Below are 10,139 nucleotides of genomic sequence, written 5' to 3' on the forward strand. Positions count from 1 at the left end.
AAAACAACACTCCAGAACATTATCAGACTCCATCATTTGTGGAAACACATTCCGCGGAGCTTAAAATGCTGTAATCACCGTGAAAATTATGTGCCTCCCTGTCAAGGCTGAATATGTATATGTCGCGGGGAGCAGTTTGCAGTTATTTAACATGTAACATGTTTCACAAGGACATAATCAGTTTAAGGCTGCTGAAATGGCATTTGCACTTCGTTAACAAAACACAATCCAATGTTTCTCAAGATTTTATTCTAGAAAATGGTTGCGTGGAATGACAATGTAATGATACGTTTTTTGCCATGTACAATATATGTGATATTCAATGGTCTTAATAACCAGACAACATGAGATATATATACTCATATAAACGAATAAGGGAACACTTAAAAGTAAATTTAAAGTGTTCCTTTATTTATTTCCAGAATTTCACTCACAGTGCAATACATACCTTGTCAAGAAACCTGAAAAAGATTATAGGAACACTTGTACTTTCATATGTTTCCTTATTCGCTTCCATGAGTATAAATTTCATATAGAACACAAAACAAATTAAAACATTTTTCATTTCCCGAAACATTTACAAACATGGAAACAAAACCTGATTGGTGTTGAATACAAATCGGCATATAATGATACTGAGACAAAAATACCATGCTCCTGGGAACAAATGTATGTTTGTACAGCCTCTTTTAAAGATCATGAAGTTCGATAAGAAAACTAAAGATTTTGTTTAATCTCCTGTGAGCCCATCCGAATGATTCGAACACGACATGGAAAGAGAGGAGTGATAGAAGAAACAGAATATTCGCATTTACATTATGGTCCTAGAATAATGAACTGTTGGTTAGTGGCTATTTTGTCCTATATAATTTATATCATGTTTGTGTCATGAAAAAATAGCTCTTAAACAACAGTTTAATATGCTACGACCATAGTATCTGTTTGATTGACATTTTAGAAGTTGATGAATAGAAAGACATATAGATACTTTATGGACAACAATTTCTTTATTATGTTATGATGCGACGTTTCGGCATCAAGCTTCACGGTATAAGAATATATACTGAAACGTCACATCATAACACAATGAAGAAGTTGCTGTCCATGAAGTATCGTATCTTTCTTACGACCATATTGTAAACGCGTCTCAATGATGCCCGATGCAGTTCTTCATTTTGACTTGTGCCATTCTCTTCAGGTTGGCTGTTGACTAGCCGTTTCATACGTTGATGGCCACCAGTGGGGCACCAGCGTATGCTCACATTCTGTCATCCCAATTTTATAGCGATTCATAAACACTTACTTACGATATAATCAAAATCGTATCGCCGACTCAGCCCTTGGCAGAGGTCTCTTGTTAATATGGAAATTGGGTTTGTCGTTTACATTCACAACGTCAATCACACTGTACATTCAATATGAGTTGTGGCGTACTCCTCCTCCTCGTCAATTACATACTGGGCATTGACCCTAGACTTTCCCGTGTCCTCTTTCTGCCGGAGCACCTGGTACAGCTGTGTAAATTCGTCCCCCTCCGGTAACAGTAAATACTGAGCCTTGTATAGCCAGGAGAAAGACGACGTAAACATCAGGGCGACACAAATCCAGGCGAGGAAGAAGGACCATCCGTAGGAATGAATCTTGTTTTCTAAAATAAGTTCTTTATGCGGGAATTTCACACCTGGTAATAATTCTCCTCTCCACTGTAGGTTAGTTTTCCCGTTGAAGAGCGCAATTGTGGTGATGAGAATGATGGCTGCCAGGTAAAAACAACATTGCATTGAATACCTCAATCTGTTTACATAGAGAAGAAGCTTGTATCGCCGTATTAACACTATTGATGATAGTAGTAGAAGATTATGAAACGTACATTTAAGAAGTCAAGAGTATGAAAAGATATGTTCGTCTTCACAACATTAATCATCATGCTGAATGTCCCCAGGTTATGTTTATTGTGTGACGTACCATCTGTAAGAAAACAAGCCCCCTCGAAACCCTTCCAATATTTTCTCAGGCTTGTCGTTCACAAAGTCGTAAGACTTGCAATTGGATGAGAAGACAGTGACCATAGATCATATAGTACTTGCCATTTACACTTCAGGAGAGGATGGTTTGGTAATTTTGTTCAAGAGTGCCGCAGTATTTTGTTTTGGTCAGTGCCTCAAACATATTTTTCTGAGGACGAAGGAGTAAAAGACGTTTATGAGTGCGTGAGTTAAGTTTTACGCAGCTTTTAGCAATATTCCAGCAATATCACGGCGGGGGCGCCAGAAATGGGCTTTACACATTGTACCCTTTTGGGGAATCGAACCCGTACCTTCGGCATGACGAGCGAACGCTTTAACCACTAGGCTACCCCACCGCTCCAAAAGACGTTTATGTACAACTCAGAATTATATTATAAAGATACCATCCCAAAGCCCGCTTCTGAAGAATATATGATGGTCGCCCCCCTTAAATAATCACTTTTGTGAGGATTTGATTTGATTTCAATAATACATATTGTCCCGGGTATACTGTATATACAATATCGTACATATTCATGGCATAATAGTTGCAATACCGACCTGCTATGAGTGCCATACCGGAAGCGATGGTCATGTATCTGTGACTTTTGGACAACGACCCGAGACTACCCGCTGCCAAACTGGTGATGAGGCACAGGATGGACAATACAGCAGAACAAAAGGCTGCTACCTCAACCTCTGAAGACGTACAGCAAACACAACCATCAGAAAATTCTACTCGTATGAACTCATCACAGGAGAAATTTCAACCTTGGCAACTTGAAGCCTTTTACCTGGACATTATATTTAGCTTACGTCTATGTAACATCAAGGGCGGCCAGTTTACGAACTTCACTGATGTATAAGTAGGATAATCATAGGTCATCAGCTTGTGATAATGCAAATTGAACACTTCACTTCATTACGACTGCTTGTACAAATTATAAAGGTCATATGGACCGAATTACAAAATGGCTTTGTGTCAAAGATGGAGAACAAGATTAAATTATCTCTGCCTCGTATGGTTCCTTTTAGGCTTCACAGACAAGTATAACAAAACACGGGTAATCCCTACACAATATGAAACATGGATAAAAAAGCAGCAAATAAGATGAGGTGAGGTAAAATTGGGTTTAACGTAGTGCTTGAGAATATTTCGCTCATATGACGACGTGCATGCGTGTGTACGGGTATGTGCGGCTGCTTGTACTAGCCCAGACTTAAGCTGGTTTTATAGTGCTAGCCCACTGAGATACCATGCCGCAGTGAAGCATGAATACCCCACTCAGACACATTATACTGACTCCGAGCCGACCTGTCCTTGTTGTACCCATTAATGCCGAGCGCCAGGCAGGGACCAACAAGTACCATATTTTAACGTCTCTTTTGGTATGACGCGGTCGGGAATCGAACCCGCGACCTTCCGCTCTCCGGGCGGACGCTCTAACCACTACACCACGGAGGCGGTCCAGCAGCAAATAAGAAACAGTGTTTGATGTAATGAATGAAAATGACAATTTGATGAAATGAACGGAAGAATTACATTATTAATGAACTTGAATTGACACAATCTCATTCATCAAGGTTGTATTTGAACACCACCCCATGTGTTTATTATGAAAACCATATGTAAAATGTGTATGCTGGACAGCGAGATTGTGTGTCTTATAGATATAACGATAAGAAAGGTTAGTTAATGTAAATGGTTATCCCTTCATGTTGTGCCTATACGTATCAGTAGTTATCTTCAACGATAACGTGTGGTTGTTGTGAACGTTTGAAACTACCCATGGAACTCGATAGTTCGTAACCACCAGCGTTCTCGATGAGGTGCTTAAGATATACCAACGTATGCTACGACAAGAGTACAATTCGTGCGTTCAATGTTAAAAAGTTGCGGGTGAAAACAGAATACAATCTGATGTATAATGATCACTTACTGAGAGCGTCCGGTATGTGTATTCTAGAGTCTGTTGGGACTGGCTGACTGGACATAAACATAACGCACTTCTCTGGTCGTATTCTCTTGATCTTCAACTGTTCCCGTACACCATCTGAAATATGGTACTTGTATCTAATAGTTGTATTGGTTTATTCAGACACTTCATAACGTATCACAAGAAGTCTGCAACCTACGTTTTCCCGGAAACTTGTAATTTAAACAGTTGGGAACTATTGATAACTTCAAGGCAATAAAACGTATTTCGCAATATTCAATTTGAAGGTAACCCCTTGGAAATCCGAGTAAGAATATGAAAATGACCCCAGGAATATATGTTGATCGTACAACGTGACATATGAATCGAGTGGTCAGGTGTGATGATTTGGTTGATTGTACGCCATGGTAATCTCATGGGACTAGATCGTTGTTCATTATATCAATCATTGGGTGTGATTATTTATTTTATCGGTGTCATGGATTACTTGGATGTTCAGACGCGTGGTGTACTATGGCAAACAAACAAATATTAAACGCCATCACTAGAGAATAATCAATTTTCATTACATACCGATTTCATTAGGAGTGAAAATGAGAAAGGGACCCGCTAGGGGATTGAGCTAGGTTCAAACAGTACGTAAGCCGGTGAGTGGGCATTGTTTTGCACAGTGTTGATAACCATACCAAAAATAAAGTATGGGCTAACGTCACTGCGAATGAATGAGCGCTTTTACGCCGCTTTCGTCAATATTCCAACCATATGATGGAGGGTAACACCAGAAGTGGGCGTCACACATTGTATCCATAACTGGACTCGACCGGGGGCATCGGCGAGACCAGTTAACAGTTTAACCACAAGACTACCATCCCGCCCAGCGAAAGAAAGAACCACTTTGCAGTGAAATGAAGACGTTCAACCTTTTTTGAAACGTTTGCATTCAAGGGCGGGGCTGTTTACTTTTGCAGTCCAACTCACAATGATACTCACCATAATAATTACCATCACCGTATTATTTATCAGTAATCAATCCGTTAGTGGCTGTATCCTCAAAGGGGGTTAAAGTATCGTAAACTTGTCCTCCGGGGACGATACGTAAGTCCAAAAACTTTCAAAGCTGAATTTAACCTTACCACATTCTTAAAACGTAGTAATTTTGTTCTTGTAAAGTTTGGCTAAATATTTACTACAATCGCCAGCGGCTGAAGGGATGGTGTAAATCCAACTAGGGTCCATGCAGGTAGCAAAGGTACTGTAAGTCCCCATGGTCGCTAGTATGCTGATCTACCTTCAGTTGTCGGCTATCTGTAGCCTGTTTTAATATTGTATCGTCCTCTATAGTTAAAGTATTTTAGATTTGATTACTAGTTTTAAATATATATCTGTGATAGTCTGGTTGGTTTTACTGTCCTTTGTCGACAGATATTTTAAATTGATTACCTTGTTTTCATCGCTATATGGCTGTGATATTGCCGATGCGATGTAAAAGTTTAACTCACTCACTCACTCAGTAATCAATCTGAGAATCACAGACATCACCATTATAGTCACATCAGTATTACAATCAACATCACGCTAACATCATCACCATCATCATCATCCCCATCCTCACTACCATAATCATCACCACCACCCTCCATCATGACCTAGCTATCAATCGATTCCTTGTTCTGCCATGAAGTTCGTCCTTGTGATGCTGCACAGCCTATAGTACATACACAGGAGAAACAGCAGCTGGCACTCGGCTCTATTGATTTAACTAACTTTAGATGCTTTGCTGGGAAGCAAAGTGCCTACTTGTTTAAAATTTCGGATCGATGTATTGATTTGGTGAAACAATGACAATTAACCATGAGACATCGATGAAGGGAAGGCGTGCCATGGTGTAGAGAGGTTACATTGGTTCTATAGTTTACAAGTGCATCAGGTTGATAGTTAAAGGAACAATGGCTGCATGAAACAGGGCCTTGTTCTTCACGTAATTTAATAATAATAATAATAATAATGTGTCCATTTATATAGCGCCAAACTCCACACTAGGTATGCTCATAGCGCTAACAATCATTAGCTTCTGAATGGGCTGATGCTGCTGAAGTACTTGTAAGGGCCGAAATGTAGTGGTTCCGAAGTTTGAGCAGCTGATAATCAGATTGTCAGACTTCGTACCTTGACATGGATTGTGTTCCTACTATCAACCATTTGATCAACCATTTGACCGCCTGACCCTAGCTCGCCTATCACCGTCATTGATCTGGATGGTCAGTGTGTCAGTTACGACTCTCATCGGGCATCGAACAACTACGGACCCAGAAAGTTTCAAACCCTTTTGTTAAACTGACTGACTGACTGAGTTTGGTTTTACGCCGCTTTTAGCAATATTCCAGCAATATCACGGCGGGGGACACCAGAAATGGGCTTCACTCATTGTACCCATGTGGGGAATTGAACCCGGGTCTTCGGCGTGACGAGCCAACGCTTTAACCACTAGACTACCCCACCGCCCCCCTTTTGTTAAAGACGCATTGTAGTGATATGCACTTGTAGATAGAAATATTGCAAGGAACTTCAGAATTTAACTTTAATTCAATTCAAACAGACAAGTGCGTCAGCTGAACACCTTTCATTAATAATTTCTACTGATTGTTCGTTACCTAGGTAAACAAAACATCATCAACAACAACGCGGTTTAACGAATTCAATATTTCATTTGAATCTAGGTGACGATCGATACGAATACAACTGATTCTTCACTTGAAAGTATTTGGTTAAATTGCAATGGCTTTAAAGTTTGATACCAGAGTGACACCAGTAGAAACGTCGGACAGAGCCTAGGGATGGCGTGTTGATGGGAAACGTGTAGCGGGTTGACGTGTCTGCATGTGTGTGTCTGCGTGTCTGTGTCTGCGTGCGTGTGTGTGTGTGTGTGTGTGTGTGTGCGTGCGTGCGCGTGCGTGTGTGAGTGCGTGCGTTTGAGAGAGCGAGTGTGTGAGTATGGGTTGTATAGTGTGTATTTGCATGTGTCTGTATGTACAGATTAACATTAAAGCTGAGATGATGAATTGTTGTAAAGCTAAGGAAATATAAGTTTCAATCTTTATGGGAACACAACGCGGGTTTACACAAATTATAAATGTACACATAAAAGGGGATTATGCCTGCTATGATGTTTGTTTCATATCTGTTTTGGCGAATTTTGTTACGAACAAGACTGTATTCAATGAAGATTGGCTTTAGCATTCAAAAAGTAAAATCTCACTTTATGACAACCATTATTCCAGTAAGGTTTTAACGTCAACAACTTCTGAGGTACAATCAAGCATGCTGTTTCTACAGAGAATGCAAAGAGCGTCATAATCGTGCTCAAAGGTTGTTTGATCAGTGTCACAACATTCAAGCTCAGAGTAAAGCGTCCAAAACGTCCAGTATTATACATGAAAAAAAGACATTTCTAATTTGGTCCATCAGTATCCTAAATGATGTCCAATTTTCAATGATTTAAGTCGGTATGTGAAGGGTTTCGTCGCGTTTTGAAAGGGTCCCTAAAATAAATCCACCATTCTAAGTACAACAAACAAATTTCAGTCTTCAGGTATATCTTTAAGTTTGTCCAGCAATGTAGGGCGTAGTATATATACTTCCCTCTATCTCAGCACCGACGATTAAAGTTGAGATGAATTTTGAATTCAAACATACGGTCAGCAGATTATGATTCAATAATAAGGGAAGCAACTCTACACAGTGGTATCAAATACCACTAATCTACAATGCGGACTATACGTTATCACTATGCATATAGAAGGAAATAGTCAATTTATAAGTATCTGTATTAGAGCTTACCAGTCAGGTTGTCACAATCCTTGAACAAATTCCCGTATTGAGAGAACAGATACACTTGGATAACGTCTTTAACGTGACCCCTGCCGTCAACACTTCCGTTGTCAAAGACCCTGACGTACATGGGCGAGTGGTAATGCACGGCCACATGGGCTGCCTGTGACGAGTTCTTCTCCGGCATGGACATCATCGTCGTTATCAGTTTGTACGGAGACGTGCCATCGGGAGTGTTGACCTCAACACCTTCCAGGGGTTTCAGGTAGTTGGTGATGTTGTCAAGGTTGAAGCCTCGGTATTGCCAGTAGTCGGTCGTTACGGCAACGATCAACAACACGACGGTGTTGCCGGAGAGGATGAGGGTGGAGTAGTTGCAGATTTTCACCATCGTCGGGGAACAACAGTTCGGCATTGGCGGTGTTACAGAGTTACGTCGTGTCAACGTGGAAAATGCCACAGCTATAGGTACAAACATGCATTGAGAAGCATCACTGGTTCCACAACTGCACTGAAGTTGTCTCCCACATTGACTTCGTTGAAACGAATAGGGAGATTCCAAAAGCAACTCGCACAACGGCAACTTTCATATAATATCAACTTCAGTCTGCCTTCCAAATGTCCACTTAAGTCTTTTGAAATCTAATTGTTGCTGAATATGCAGATATGCATATTTGCCCATTGAAATCAATGCACATTTATAGGTTTCTGAGTACTCTACATCTTGTAGTAGACCAAAAGATCACAGTTTTAACTGACACATATTGGCACCAGTGTTAAAACTGACACTTCGAACTAAACACACTTCGATTCCTCAGATCGTCTCATTCATGTCCCTGGATCCGACAACATGGACGTGCCAATGTTAAGACATTACCCACGTACGACATCGTTGTCAGGTGTTTGTTGATCCCTGTATCATGTCTCCCACCAAATAGCGGCCCCTGGGGCCACTTGGAATTAGATTCAGAAACCCAATCAAACTAAACCATAAAGTTTTCCGCCTATAAACTCATCAATAATTAAGCCGGCTCGTTCCAGTCCACCTGCGTTCGCCTCTTTGTCAGGTGCAGCGCAATGACAAGTGACAAGCAGACGTTAAACGCCGCCATCTTGAAATCGATGCAAATTTGAATAAGGATTGCTGTGTTTTTAAAGTAAGAAGATCCGCATCACTGAAGGATGGAAAAATGTCCCCTAGTGAGGTGGAACAACTGAAACGCAGTAACGTTGTCAATGGAAACACCACTTACTCGAGTGTTGCTTAAAACGTTGAAGGGTTAGGCATGGGCCAGTTGTCAGTCATGGCCGATGTCTGCGTTTGTTTACTTACTCACATTTTAGAGGAATACGAAGCATGCCGTTAAGGATTAGCCAACTACGGAATGTATCAGTTTCACATAGGGTCAGGACGGCCTGCGTGATTCATATCATCGTATCCCATTTGTTTTGATCAGTGCTGCTGTTGTCAACCACTGGATTGGCTGTTCCAGACTCGATTTAGACCGCCGTCATTTAGATGTGATATTTCTGAGGGCGGCGTAAACAAACGAACAAACAAACAAACAATACGTCTATGAAAAGTTGTGCTTTTTCGAAAAGCAACATACGCCTAATATGTTTGTACTTGTTTTGCAAAACATCTCCTGCCATCGCCGTTGCTCAGTCGGGCAAACTGGCATTCCTATAGCTAGGAATGTAATTTAGGATTCCAGAAAAAGAGAAAATTACATTGAAGAGTCTGATGAAAACTCAGTGGCGGATTAATAAATTGTCACACACAAATTAGCTGTTTAACTTGTCGCGCAATGACAGTCTCTCTTTAGCTCAAGAAAAGGCGATATTCAAACATATTCCAAGGTGGTTATGTTGGCGATGACTGTGCCAATCTATTGTTTTGTCAGTCAGGGCCAGTGAGGAATGTCAATGATGAAGGTCAAATTCATCCTAGTCGAATTTCAGAGTTCAGAGAAAGTCTTTCTTAATATGCATTATTGTTCGGTTCAAACCAATCGGAACAAAATTTGTTTAGCACTTTTGTCGGAATACTTCATTTGTCAAGAAATGGCTTCACTGACTATAAGCAGTGCAACCAGAGTCATCAGAAGATGACATATCCCCCCGGCCCCCACATCTTTGAAAGAACAAACCATCTGACAGTTACTTAAAGTCCAGCTTGATTTTAGACAAAGTACAAGGGCAGATAATGCAAAGAGAGCTAACTCTAGATGACTCAATATATTGCAGAATCTGAACCATATCGCGATAATCGTATCGCGAGATGCTGTACCGGTATATACCGGTAATATTGCACAGCCCTACTTAAAATACCACAATGTGTATCAGATCATTAACAACATAAAAAGCA

At 40.6% G+C, this 10,139-nt stretch overlaps 1 protein-coding gene across 1 annotated transcript; it reads right to left on the bottom strand.

The window, feature by feature from the left end:
- Nucleotides 1–230: 230 nt before the first annotated feature.
- Nucleotides 231–8,783, bottom strand: LOC124291693. The gene is made up of 4 exons (XM_046728746.1): nucleotides 7,781–8,783; nucleotides 3,947–4,060; nucleotides 2,568–2,705; nucleotides 231–1,756 (listed from the first exon to the last, which is right to left on the bottom strand). Exons 1-4 carry the CDS (start codon nucleotides 8,247–8,249, stop codon nucleotides 1,401–1,403), a joined length of 1,077 nt encoding a protein of 358 aa, XP_046584702.1. The 5' UTR covers nucleotides 8,250–8,783; the 3' UTR covers nucleotides 231–1,400.
- Between the last annotated feature and the right edge of the window lie 1,356 nt (nucleotides 8,784–10,139).

This window comes from Haliotis rubra, unplaced genomic scaffold, assembly GCF_003918875.1.
Source record: "Haliotis rubra isolate DU_JTF1 unplaced genomic scaffold, ASM391887v1 Scf5, whole genome shotgun sequence".
Classification (NCBI taxonomy): domain Eukaryota; kingdom Metazoa; phylum Mollusca; class Gastropoda; order Lepetellida; family Haliotidae; genus Haliotis; species Haliotis rubra.